Below are 14,654 nucleotides of genomic sequence, written 5' to 3' on the forward strand. Positions count from 1 at the left end.
AGTGAACATTCAAAACTTAAGTAGCATTATCATGCACACTCCACTATTCATGATTTCATAATGGGAATGGGCCACAAGATAATTGAGCGGTAACGAGGCAATGTTTATAACCGTCACAGTTTCCCCCGCTTTCAACATGTCACATTCGGTAATTTATCATTTTCTTAACGACGTCCAATTTTCAAACGATCATGCCTGAAATTGGCTGTTACAGTACAAATCAAGTTTCACTGACATGTGTGTCAGACAGTAGCAAAACTGTAAACCAATGTTACATTCAACTTACCGTAGGTACAGTACGAGTTGGTTTGAAGAGGATTATGGTCTCCGATAGGCTCTGTAAATTACGATTAAGGTCTACTGCCCTGTGTATTCATTGATCAATTCTCTCTGAGATGAATGTACACAGTTAATGTTATCCAAAATAAAAAATTAAAAAAACTTGTTTTGGGCTGTTTTCAGACTAAATTTGGAAACATTAATGAATATAGACATAAGTGTAATACATGTATGGTCTGCAAACAAAAAGTCTTCATACACTGAATAAATCTTCTCTGAGGGAGAACAGCAAAGGTTGTCTAAGAACTTGTGTTGAACGAACGTAAATGAACATGTATGTGTCACAGATAACGGTCTGCAATCACAAGAAGGTAAATGGTCTGCATTTTACAAGTCTGAGACCCGTACATTACATAATACATTACTGTACTCAAAACTAGAACCACCTGGCATCTCTACAGGTCTGCACGATATGTGTTAACATGTAATTAGCCACCTGTTCACTGCTGATTGAAATCAATTTCATATCTGAAAAAAAGAAATGTATGTTTTGCCTTTCTGAAATTTGGCATGTCAGTTTATAGAGATTAAAATTCAAATGAAAAATAATTGTGCAGTTTAAAGTTTTACACTGTCAAATGATCTATTTCTATTTGTCTGATGTAATGTTTACTGTACTGTTTCAGAATACTCTAAATTAATGGACAATTAAAGACACAAAAATCAATTTTTGATGGAACAAAATATACAACTTTACTGTTTACTTGCAGACTCAGGTGGGACACATCAAATACTGTGCATACCTTAATAATATGGTATGCAAATATTCAAGGTTTTTATATTCATATGGATACAGCCTGGAACAAATCTCAGGAACAGAAATGGTTGGCATAACATAACTTCATCTAAACAGCTGTTTTTCTCTATGAAACGAAACGATCGCAACAACAAAAATAATTTCATTTGGACATTCAGTTTGACTAAATCATAGGACATATAAATCATAACACTTACCACAAGATATTAAACTTTTCGTCAAATGTAGAAATACTGTGTTCCACTTTATTGGTTACAATGTTGGCTTTTTTTTTCAAAACCAACGGCTAACAAACACTTTGTACATGTTGCATATATTTTAGTTCACCCAGCTTCTCTATTTAACATATATTTCAGCAAGCACCAGTACAGTCTTCAATGGATGACCTATCATAACAAGGGTTACGAACTTAAAATAGCAGGGAGCCTTGACAAAGTATGCAAGAGGATTATAAGAACTAAGGAGTGAAACACCACTTTTTAAACTTAGGAAAAATTCCCACCCACAAGTCACAGTTAAAGTTAAAGAGATAAGATCACCATTTGGGGTGCTTAGTGCTTACAGTTAATAGTGCTAAGATTGAACAAAACATGTCAAAACCTTACACTGAAAAGTTATGAATGGCCGAAATTCCTTGTAAAGAGGTGGTTATCCTTGGCTGGTAGTTGGAAGCTTATGGCCAGCTCCAACTGCCATGCATCTCTCTATCTCGTTTCCTCTCCTTCAAAAGAAATTACCATTCAGAGATTGTCACGCATGAGCTGACAGGATGAACACAACGCAAGGTGTTGTTAGTAAAGACTGCCTCGGTGCCATTGTGAACAAGTAAATAACTGAAAATTAGCTAAACCTCCCAACCTTGCTGTATTGAGCGTTGAGATTTCTCAAAGTCTGTAGAATTTGCTATGTTAATTACATGGAGCATGAACAGAGGAACCATAAATTGTCTGTTTTGAATACATACATGTGTACTGTTTAGTACTACAGAATACCTGAAGGAACTCTGTGATTGTAGTACTAGTGAGAAGAATGACTGGTCTTAGGGTGATATGTCTTGTGGAATAGACTGTACATCACGGATATATACAACCACCTTTTTGGTACCAGTGGAGTGGGATGGGGTTTGTTTTACACATTAAAGGGGGGGGTAGGGTTTGTTTACATGTTAATGGGAAGTGGGATGGGGTCTGTTAACATGTTAATGGGGAGTGGGATGTGGTTTGTTAACATGTTAAGGGGAGTGGGATGGTGTTTGTTAACATATTAAGCCATCCTGGGGAGGGAGATCTGAGAAATGAGAAATTTTGGTAAAATGCAATTGCTGTAATTATTGTCGAAGAATTATAACTCTGCCAGATCAGGGGAACGTCGACAAGAGACTGATCTGAAACTCTGTGAGATAGTATACGCATCATGTACGCATTCATGTGTTTGTATAACACCACATGACAACATACTGAAGGTTGTACTGTCCAGGTCCTACTCCAATGCTGTGCTATGGGGAAATTAACGATCACAAGATTCTACCGTCTATGTGCCTTATCGATCTGATAACATGAAATTATGTTCAAATTAACATTTAAAGCAACATGTCAAACCTTCTCTTAAAATGCTATCCCTGCTTCTGTTTTTTATTCTGAATACTTTGCAACTTTACTGTTTTGTTTAATGCCAGCATCTAGTCCTACAATACCTCTCCCAGTTTTTGATTTCTAAATTTTTTTCTACATTGTGATCAGAAATGAGATATATGCGCTTCTATCTGGAACAGTAGAGAAAATCCACTTCCTTTTACAGGAAATAATTACACAGAATGCTTAATTATATGCCAATGCTGCGTTCTGAAGTGTTAACATTACAGTGCTACAAGTACTGTTACATCTACCCTATGTTATTACAGCTCCAGTGATGTGTAAAAGCCCCCGAAGTTTTCTCTGAACTTATTTTATATCGCTACGATGCAATCTTACAAGTCTGGGATTTCCTCTCAAGTCTTCTACTATTTTCCTCCAAATCTCCTGATTTCTTGAAATGGAAAAAATCATTAATCTCTGTTTCTCCCTATTTTGTGAAAAACAGGGTTGGCAGATCTTCTAATGCATACAGTACTAGAATCTTGTGGTTACTTGACTTAATAGCTAATTTTAACCATTTCCAATCCATATTTTGAAAAAAAAGAAAAACCTTAGAAAATAATAATCAATCATAAAATATCAACTATATGGAACAGCCCAGATAACAAACAGGTCATTCAAAGCAGTGCTTAGTCTGCAGTACACATTCCATTCGAATGAGTAACATTGCACACATGTATCATACAGACCCCAACATTGCAGTAAGTATACTTGTATTTCATACTGCAGGTACAGCACAGAAACTAGCCTTTTAGATAATCTGAGCCAACCACAGTTTTGCAGGGAAGAGATAAATTTTTCAAAGGGACTGATGATACTGCATTCCACAGATGGCCATACTTTGTATGCTATACGTTCATGAAACCTTAATTCATGTCAAGAATTTCAATCGTCATTATTTACTTTCGATTTTTGAATATTGAAGTAAATTTTTTTAAAGTACCAAAGTTTGCTTAATTCACACGACACAGGTCATTACTAATGATTACTAGATTATGCAAAGTGTCGTAGCAACAAAATATTGAATCAACTCAAATCGAATCAATGCAATTAATTACTTAAGTAATAAAACTCACGCACAGTGAAACCCATAGTGAAACCTAAGAATAGGTAATATAGGTTGATAAATCCCAAAGTTGATACGCATGAGCAATAAATACTCAGTGGTAGATTTCGTACTTTGTAGATGAAATGCAAAAAAGGGCTGCATATAAGCTTCAAATAAAGTACGTCTGCAGGAATTATTTATCTGGTATCATATCGCAAAATGCTATGCAAAGTGGTAAATATTGCTGTACAAGTGGAAAGACTTACAGCATGTGTTTTACACAGGCATCATAGTATTTTACACAGACATATTCCAGAACCTTTCAAACTGCTACACAAAATTGGTGCACTAAATTTTTCCCTGTATCTGGATTTTCTTGTGTATATAGCTTTTTGGTACAAAATCAGTGTTTACCACATGTGAGCTGGGATTTCTCCGAGTGAGAGGCGATAACTGGTTTGTGACACTGGAGGGCGTGAGCATACCTGGCTGGGAGGGGGGGAGGGGGTCTGGGTTCAAGACTCCCCGGAAAATTTTCTTGAACATAGTTCTGTCACTCATCCTAACAGTAAATTAGATAAAACTGCTTTGTTAAATAGACAGTTTTAAGAATATTGCCTATTTAAATTAAATTAACATTGCCACAAACTCCAAAAGCAATTTCAACAAAGACAAAATAAACATTCCAGCAGGTAATAGTACAGAACAGTAGTTCCCTGCCTCCCAAACTATTACCGTGGTAACCCCATGTTGTGATGACCCTGGGCTAGCCATGACCCAGAAATTTAATTCTAAGGCCTAAAATCTCTTCATTTTCTGTGGTTATTGTTGATTAAATTGCACATCTACCTGTTTGATTCAGATTTAGCAGTATTGACTTCACATTGAATAAAATGTTTTTTACAACAACAACACATACACACATTTATCAATCAGCACATGAGAGGCAGAGGATCGAAGCCTACAGTATGATCAGATTCCATTGGAAACTTCATTTAACAATTTCACTATTTTTTGAGGGGCTATCCACTACCCTGCTCACGACCCACCATAACAGCTTGGCAACTCAGTGTCCCCCCACCCCCACCCCCATTTAGTTTGGAAAGTGTGGATCTAGTAAAACCCAACAACTTCCACTTTCTATACATTGGACATTAACTATTTTAGATCTTTATTATTCCTTTGACATTTTGTTCCAAACCCTTACCTTACACATAGCTATAGCTTGTTTGACTTGAAGTTCTCTATAATTTGGCAAACTGCAATTTTTTTAACAAGGAAATTTGTACAAATTTTGCATCAACATGCATCATAGTTCATTGTTTAAGTTACATAAAATGAAGAAATGTTGTAAATAGATAACCTACAGATTTTGTATCTATAAAACATTAACTCATTTATTACAGTCTTGCTAGATACAATATATATACCTAACTTCTCTAGTCACAAAACTCTGTGACGCACCTCCAAACATAAACCAGGCTCTGACTTCCTGCTATTAACACTCAGACCTACAGGAATGGTCAAACAGCTTGACAAACAATGTACTTCAGTTCTGTATGCATTCCTTATGAAGCAATTAATCTACCCAAATTCATGCATCATTTAAAAAGACTTCTGGGATTCCTGACATGAAAAGAATTAAAAGCAAATACTTTAAATAGATCTTCATGATGGCAGGGCATAATTTGTGTTTACAGCTTTAGTAGAATTTGCATCGTGTAGACTTTGTATCACATAGTGCAGGTTTTGCATGTAATGCTTTGATGTTGGTCAAAATTTGTTAATCATAAAATGTTTTTGTATTATTGTAATATGTTTTTAAATACTAAAACTGCTACATATCACTTGTGTAGCAATTTTGATATTTTAAACTGCAATCTTATTGTGCTTTACCAGATAAATTCAACTCCCTTAATAATTTCCTGTCTTGTTTACAAAACAAACAATCTCCAACTAAAACGTGTGGAAATCAGATACTTTCAACAATTTTTATATTTTTTTATTTAAAATTAGCATCCTAAAATCTGAGCCAGTAGAAACTGGTTTGCTTGCAAATGCACAAAGTATTGATATCTTTTAAAAACAATTGACTATATGTATACATGTTTAGACGTTGGTTTTTTGGTTTCTTTTTGTTAACAAAACATCCTACAGGTCTGGTTAGTATGAGTATTCAGTGACTAACTGTTTTATATTTTTGCAAATAAATAGTAATAACATTTATGCAAGATTAAGTAGGTAAGAATAATACGAATTGAAAAGAAACTGTGGCAAATGCTGAATTGAAACTTCCTCTTGAAAATGTTACTAACAGGTTTCATTAAGCTCTTCATAATATCCAATTTGTTTATTCATAAAACACATAAGCTATGTACATCCTTTCCAAAACACAATTGGTGAAAGACATATACACAATCAAATCCTTCAAAAGGAAAATTAATCTTATCAGATGAATGACGATAACAATCTTTGCAATATTTACAAGACACCCAAGGTTAAGAGAAAACAAATATTGAAATTAAGATCTTTATGTTTCTTTTAAAGAACAAAACATCATTCCAATGAGCATCAGTTCTGACTGACTTCTTTTATTTCCCTATAACCTTTTTTTAGTGGGGATGGGAGTGGGGGGTGGGAGTGGGGGGAGTGGCAGGTTTTTTTTTCAAAGTATTTTTATCAACCTCATACTCAGTTAGGATGATGGAACTTCAAGTAGGCGGATTCATACAGACACAGTGACTACGCAGGCGGTATGCCTACTGGCTATGTGTATGATCTGCATCAGTAAAACACTATCTTTGAGGTTCTTTCATTTGTGCTCATCTACTAGAAGAACCATGTTCAGACTAACTCTGAGCAGTGAGCCAAAGTAAAGGCAGATATATTACAATGTACGGTACCTTTGTTTTTGTTGTTTAGGTTTGTTGTTCCCCTGAAATTCATAACATTTTCTTATCCTCTCTGGGAGGTAAGAATTAAAGTAAGCCAATAAACATAGGCCTAGGGGGCCTGGCCTTTCATTTAATGTTTTATCCAAACTTAACTCTTGAAGTAAATTTAATACTGGGGTAGGACTTTGTTCAGGCAAGAAAATTACCTCCCCCCCCCACCCCAATGAATAAATGTGAATGACCCCGGCTAGAATTAGTAGCCTAGGCTATGGATCTATAGGCCCAAGGGTGCAGGCTGTTGAAACGACTAGGGCGCCGGTTGGTGAATGGACTATACGATCCCGGTGGGTGAAATCTCTTTCCTCTAGACCAAGGCTACCTTATATGCTAGTGCTAACTGTCGTAGATTCAAAATATCGTCTATTATGCTTTTAAATTAAGCACGAGTTTCACGCTCGCAATGACGAAAAAATACCCTGCTAGCTGAAAGAAAAATTGCACATAACTTACCAAACGACAAGGAGTCTCCACTTGATCCTGGTGCCTTCTTGTCATCGTCTGCCATAGTTTTAACAACCTCTCGAATCAAGCTGTGCGATGGACCAGAACCTGCATACGGTACATGTGTTATGGAAGTCTAGCATATATACACAGAATAGCTAGGTATCAGAAGAACGTCAGACTCATCGGTATGTATACAAATCTGGACCAACTACGTCAATTGGAAAATAGTGTAGCAACCGTGGAGAGTCATGTGACGTGCTCTCCTCTGTATACTCATGGAGGTAAAAACAGATGGTATACTCTAGTACGTTTTGAATTTACGACTATTTCGTTAACAGCTGATTGACGGGCGCGCGTAAGTAATTATATATCTTAACGCTTAAGTCATCAGTGAGTCAGTGAGGTGGCGACGGCGCTATACAGTTTCAACTGTTGGATGATAGTATACAAATAATAAATGGTTATGAGTGCAATAGTGCAAATATTTCATGAGTTGAAAGATGGAATGTTCCATTCAACGAGGCGCAGCCGAGTTGAATGGAACAAATTACATCTTTCAACGACCATTCAAATGGCCGGAATATAATTAGGTGTTGTATAATAGAGAATAAAGCTATTTTTTTAAAGGTCCATATTGCGTTTGGCGATCAAGCTGTTACTTGGCAACCAAGCTGCTACTTGGCGACCAAGCTGCTACTTGGCGACCAAGCTGCTTCTTCATGACCAAGTTGCTCTTCTTGGTGAACAAGAATTAAGCTACTTGGAAATCAATCTGCTACTTGGGAACTGTTTAAGGAAAGTCACCTGGCCATGGGCGTCAGCAGGTTTCAGAAAGTGGGGGGGGGGGACACTATACTATCTAAGCGGAGCGCCACCATTGGTTGGCGCGTAGCGTACCAGAAAATTTTGGGTACATAAGACCCCCTAGATCGCAGGAGACGGCCTTCCTGAGTCGTTTTTAGTTACATCAGAACCAGATCTGTGAGGAGAAATTTTGTCTCACAAAACTAAATTCCGACAGAAAGTACTGGTAGAAAGATGCCGTTCTGACACCAAGGGAAACGAATTACACAGCGTCCATCTCAAACGAAATATTTTCGGTAGTTTGGTATCATATAATACCCTGCATACAGGCAGAATACTGTCTGTAGGGCCTAAAATATATGATATTACCTTCCTGGTGGGGTCTTCGACTTGTTTTCAAGTTGAAATGCGTCGTTTTCTCTGATTCACAGTGTAGGGCAAGGGGAATTCCATTTCTGGCGAGAAGGGGTGCTTCCACAAAACACTCTAAAACATCGTTCAAACATCGCACAAACTTTTATCAGAGGTCTCAGACGAAGCAGGGAGGGTGAATATCAGAGGAAGGGGGATAAAGGGCCAAGCACTGTTCTAATTTCCAGTGCAATTTATTGATAATGATTCTTAAGTTAGATTCTACTTGAATCAGCTCAGCAATTGTGATAGAAAATCGCGCATATGCATGTGATTTTTTTAATAACTGCTCTGAAAAGTGGGGGGGGGGGACAAATGATATGATATCCCCTCCACTTTTGAAAGTGGGGGGGACATGTCCCCCCCCCCGTCCCCCACCTGTTGACGCCCATGCACCTGGCCACGAAAAACCAAACATCCGAACGACTGATCCGCTCTCACTCCCAGTCCACTTACATCAAGACTGTGACAGTGTGATCATCGTCAGGTGTGTATCACGATTCCCCTAGAATGGGAACATAATGTTTCACATGATCTTAGCGCTAGTCATCAGCCGGCGAATAAACCAGCATACATTGTCACATGAGATCTCTCACAAATTATGAAACAAATGAATTAACTTACTAAGTTATGAGCTAGGCTAGGGCTCATGCAGCACATTTTCGTGGAATGTTACAATTCTAAAATATCATACATTTACAACTCAGACAGTCTGGAGTCGTGGAGTTACTTTAGCTCTCATAAACAGGGGCGTAGCGAAGGGGTTTTTGTTGGGGGGTGTGGAGAATTTGATTTGCCGACGGATCTGGAAGTGGTGACTGAAATAGGGGAGGGGTCTAAGGGGAGGGGGTGTCCCCCTCCCCTTTGGAAAATTTTTAGTTTTGAAACGTTCTTAGATGCAATCTGGTGCATATTTTAAGTCAAATTTGGCACGGAAGAAGCTCCCGTTCTCCTTTTCTCTATTCAGCTTTCCTTCTTTCTTCCCCTTCCGCTCTCTTCACCTTTTCTCCTTTTGCCGACAGACCCAAAATTTGCCGACAGCGACCAAATTATTGGGGGGGGGGTGTGACAACCCCACACCCCCCCCCCGCTCGCTACGCCCCTGCTCATAAAACGCATCTCAGTTTCGTGATTGGTTAAATTCTCTGTTCCTGGATAAATATTTAGTCAATATAATGCACGCATGTACATTATATACTACGAAAATATGAGATATATGAGTCAACAGAATCGTCTTACCCGGTAAAAAAAGAGGATTACTACAAATATTACACCTCTTTTTGACAATTTCAGTTATACATACAATCTGAAATATGCATGATTTATTCTAAATCAGCAGATACGTTTAGCCCTTTTAAAAGGATGGATGTACCATGATCGGTTCATTACGATTTGACCACATTGATAGCTTTGTTTCTTATGACACTTGTTCTTTACCTTGAAGTGCACTCAGACAGCACCTCGAGTCTACGTTTAATGTACACTTTGAGTGCCATCATCATATAAATAAATGATATTTTAAAAATGTTCTAAATATTTCCACATTTGGATCCCCCCCCCCCAAAGTGGAGTGCGCAGGATGCAAAAGATGGACGGGAGGGGGGAAATCCAAAATTCCCTGACTGATTTAGGTAAGGAGGCTGAACTTTTATGGAAGGGCCAGAGGCGAGAGAATAATTTTATAAAGGAGGACTGCCATGAGGTCATTATAGACTAATTGTATGTAAGGGGGAGGGGGAGGGGTCTATGGGTCCTCCCCACTAAAAAATAGATTTTAGACGTCAACTGGTGAATTCTGACGCGAAGACTATATAATTTATAGGTCTTCAGAAGTCACGCGCAAAAACGGAAGATTGTGTTCAATAAATAATAATAAACTCAAACATTTCCTCGACTGATTGAGGTACACATCTGAATCTTTGTGGTGCGGAATGTATACAAAGGATCCATTTTGTCGGAAAGTTTTAGAGTAACCTTGTGGTTTTCCCCCTGTAAGAGAGGTAGATTCTCAAATATATATTGGGGAACCTCCCCCTTTCAGTATGCATTTGAGAGAAGCCTAGGATTTAGACTTTAGAGAAGATTTTGATGTTAGTTGAGACAACCCCTCCCTCCCATAGTCTTTCAAAAGCCCTGTACAATCCTGTATATTATCTTGCATAGTCTTTCATAAATCCTATACAATCCTGTATATTATCTTGCATAGTCTTTCAAAAGTCCTGTACAATCCTGTATATTATCTTGCATAGTATTTCATAAATCCTGTACAATCCTGTATATTATCTTACATAGTCTTTCAAAAGTCCTGTACAATCCTGTCAATAATCTTGCATAGTCTTTCAAAAATCCGGTACAATCCTGTAAATTATCCTGCATAGTCCTTTAAAAATCCTGCAAATTTTCCTGTAGGAATCCTACATAAATCCTGCAGGATGTGGCCAAATCCTGGCATAAATCCTGCATAAAATCCCGCAGGATTTTATGTAGGATTTTATGCAGGACTTTTTTTGTATGGGCCCTCTCGTCAGATTAACTCCTATAGAAGGATCTTCCACTCAAACTGTCCTCGTTTGAATCATCGGAGGGGAGATTCTAGTAGACTAGTGGCGTTCACAATTGGTCGGGGAGGGGGACATGTTTCAGTCGGGATTTTTAAATCAGTGGGGGAGAATTGGACCTCTCCCCCTTTTTAACCTCATACAAAAATGCAAGAGTATTTATTAGCACAATTCCATCCTTTCATGTCTAATTATAGATCTAATTTATCATCTAAATATTTCCCCCGCGGGAAAACTCCTTATCCCCCCCCCCCACATGGGAGATTGCGTCAGTGTTCTGCATCGGGCATAACCCCCTCCTTTATTAAATCTTCAAAGGGGGGAAATGAGAAGATAAGAGTGATATTGGCTGTAACCTATACAGTCCAACCAGTGGTTCTCTCTTTACACGGTACACGACATTGACCATGACTGTGCAATAATGCTTGTTTCATGGTATCGACATTCCAGAATGGTTAATTAAAACTGATATGTTGCAAATTATGTTTGTTAATTTAAAGCCTTATTAAAGGTACATTGAGCTGACGAGGATCTTATTATAATAATGATTATCAATATTTGAGCACTCATCTTAAATAATTATTTTTCTTTTCAGAATTATGGTGCGTTACATTAATAAGTAGATCGATTTTTAGGGAAAGTGGACGTATATCTTCGGATGACGTCATCTTTCTAACAACACTTAAAGAATCGAGAAGAAACAGACATCGATTTAGGAGATCAGGAAACAGGACACGATGTTCAGACAATTAAATTAAAAGTGAAAAGAGAAAAATATTGACTAAGAATTTTGGAATCGGTTTATTATCAACGTTTTATGTATTTAACAATTGACCCATTAAGAATGCGCAAGGCTGTAATGAGTCTGTGTGTAGATGTGGCTACAGCCATAATGTGACTTGGACACAATTAACGTATTGAGAATAGGACACCATAGCGCTGCATTAATATTGTTTGCCTAACGGTTTCACTATACGTATTATTTTGGAGGATTCTAATTCGAAGCAGGAAAATTTGATAAAATACGATAAATTGAGATGAATTTCGAATATTTTCTTTCCATTACGATAGGGATGTGTGTTTACCTTTCTCAAGGTAAGTAATGTAATTGATTGAAGTTTTGAATCATGTTACAAATTAACTGAATGTATGAAGGAACTAGAGGACAGGTTTATGCGACTTAATTAGTTTGAATAAATACGAGGAAGTGTAAAAGTCTAGCTTATTCGTATGTCATACAGGGACATATTCGATCTTCTTGTTTGTTCGTTCGTGAGAGGAAGAGAAGAGAGACTGCAGAGAGAGTAAGAGAAGGTGAGGAGGTTGGGGGGGGGGGGGAGGTGGTGTGGCGATGTTACTATTTCGCCTTGTTTGTATGGACAGAGGTCCTTTTATTTTTTAATTTATTCGTATGCCATAGGGACACATTCCGCGTTCTTCTTGTTTGTTCGTTGGTGGGAGAGAGCGACGGCAGAGACAGAGAGAGAACGATAAGGGGGGGGGGGGGTGGGGGGGGGGGGGTGGGCGATCTTACTATGTTGCCTTGTTTGTATGAAATGAGAGCCGTTTATTCCTTTTCTTTATTTGAATGGAATAGAGGGCGTGGTATTCTCGTTAATTGCTTGCTTAATGTAGATGGTATGCTATTCTTTTTGTTTGTTTGATTTCATGAGGTTATTCCATTCTTGTTATATACTTGTCTGTATTAAGCATGCAGAGGGCATGTTGTCTCCTTGTTTGTATGAGAAATCCGGCTTGATTTAAAAAAAAAAATATATATAGAGGGCATGTAATTATTTTTTTTGTATGCATACTGTATTCATGCCACTCTTCTGCGTTATGTATGAAAGAGAGGACATGGTATTCTTCTTTTTTGTTTGTATGAAAAATAAAGGGCATGTTATTCTTAAATTCCATGTTTGCCGCGCATAAAATTATTGTTCTTGCTCAGTTGTTTGTATGACATAAAAACTGCGTGTTGTTCTGTCTGTTTGTAACAAGAGAAGGAGCACGCTTCTGCGCTGTGATTGTTTGTATGGTTGAGAAAGTTTGTATGGTTGTGTGTATGGTTGAGAAAGTGTGAAGGGTTGTGTGAATGATTGCGTGAATGGTTGAAAGTGTGAAAGTGTGAATGGTTGAGAAATGGTTGAGAAAGTTGAGAATGGTTGAGAAAATGTGAAGGGGAATTTGGAAGGACTATCCATTCTTTATTTATATTGTTGCTTCCTTCTTGTTTCTTTACACGGAGGAGAGTGAAAGTTATCCGAAACATGCATGTCGGGAAAGGGCATGCTATTCTTAGTTTGTATACTTAAGAGAGGACATGTTATTCCACTTTTTGTATTATTGTTTTATCTTCTTTGTTTTACAACATGATTTATCAGTTTTTTTTTCTTTGTTTGAGTGAGCCGCTGTGTGTTGTATTTACTTTCCGACTACTATACACGGAGTTCATGCTTTGTCACGTAACGTATATGTAGTGTCACGTGCCCCGCGCGAAACACATGAAGCAGTCATTTGTATATAGCTGTCCGTCTTTCTTAGCTGCGATGTGGACATCCAGGGGCGTCAACCAAGGGGTGGGGGGGGGGGGAGGAGACACGTCTCCCAACTTTCTGAAGCCGTGGGTGACAGCCGTTTTCCTTCCGGTTAACTTCGTCCTTTCTTGTCAACCACCATGTACTTTAATGTTGTGACAAATCGCACTGTTTAGCTTCCGTATAATAATATCATTTAAAGAGGGAGACTACAGACATGCCACATCTTGGCCTATAAAATTACGCAGTGTGTCTTAATCCGCTCATCAATTTGGGGCTTCCGTTCAAAGCAGGATTGCCCATTCCAATCCCCAACAGGGGCGTCGACCATGGGGGGGGGGGCAGTGGCATACTCCCCAACACTCTGAAGGGTGGGGGACACAATATCACACCCCCCCCCTTTCCCAGGTTTAATGACTTACTCGTGTAGGCGCGAGGCCTATCAGGCTCATAATGACTCGTGTATCTCATAAAGGGAGCTCAAAGATTGCGCTGTGAGATTAGCAGTTAATGTTTTATTCCCATCTGCTCAATCCCCTCAAGATGAAAAATAGAGCTCTTCAACTGGGTTGAATAAGAATTGTGGATTTCATTTATACCGTAAATTAAACGAGGAACCGCGCCCATACACCGCTGATACTATCTGCTAAGCATTTTGAGATAAGAATTAAAAAATGCTGAATGTTAATATTATATTGTGGTCTACTTCAGACATAGGTGTAAGAGCTGTAAGACTCTTGGCAAAATATATTTCATGTACTTTTTATCATCTGTAACTTCCGTAGAAAAGCGTCACTCTCTATAAGATGGCAGTCGTGATACATCAAGTTCCAAAAACAATAGTTTGTCTTATTTCACGTACAAACAATGTATGTAATTTATGTTGTGTACAATGTCAGTCATGATATATTAATCATAGGATTTGTTCAGACAGATACATATATGGTGCTAATCCCGGGTGCTAAGTTGCTAGTCATGTTGTTGTTATAACACGTTACTGGTTATACCTCAAGTTTATAGTTTAATAGTTCTGTACATATGTTCACCAAATATTGTATTTAAATTAAGTTACCTGATGCCAAGTATCTTTATTTTATAAGTTTTTGTTTCCGATAAAGTGAATGTGCTGAGATTACCAACAGTGCTCTTTAAATGTACTTATGATACC

The 14,654-nt window shown here is 38.0% G+C and overlaps 2 protein-coding genes across 2 annotated transcripts in view; one reads left to right on the plus strand and one right to left on the minus strand.

The window, feature by feature from the left end:
- LOC139976231 (kazrin-like) overlaps window positions 1-7,518 on the minus strand; it is a 91,289-nt gene extending 83,771 nt beyond the window's left edge. The window contains exon 1 of the mRNA XM_071984808.1: window positions 7,183-7,518. Within this exon, the coding sequence (XP_071840909.1) occupies window positions 7,183-7,237 (55 nt within the window). The 5' untranslated portion in view covers window positions 7,238-7,518. The remainder of the gene's footprint in view (window positions 1-7,182) is intronic.
- Window positions 7,519-11,772: 4,254 nt separating this feature from the next.
- LOC139976230 (macrophage mannose receptor 1-like) overlaps window positions 11,773-14,654 on the plus strand; it is a 31,409-nt gene continuing 28,527 nt past the window's right edge. The window contains exon 1 of the mRNA XM_071984802.1: window positions 11,773-12,044. Coding sequence (XP_071840903.1) covers window positions 11,987-12,044 — 58 coding nt within the window. The 5' untranslated portion in view covers window positions 11,773-11,986. The remainder of the gene's footprint in view (window positions 12,045-14,654) is intronic.

The sequence above is a fragment of the Apostichopus japonicus genome, chromosome 11, assembly GCF_037975245.1.
Source record: "Apostichopus japonicus isolate 1M-3 chromosome 11, ASM3797524v1, whole genome shotgun sequence".
Taxonomy (NCBI): Eukaryota; Metazoa; Echinodermata; class Holothuroidea; order Aspidochirotida; family Stichopodidae; genus Apostichopus; species Apostichopus japonicus.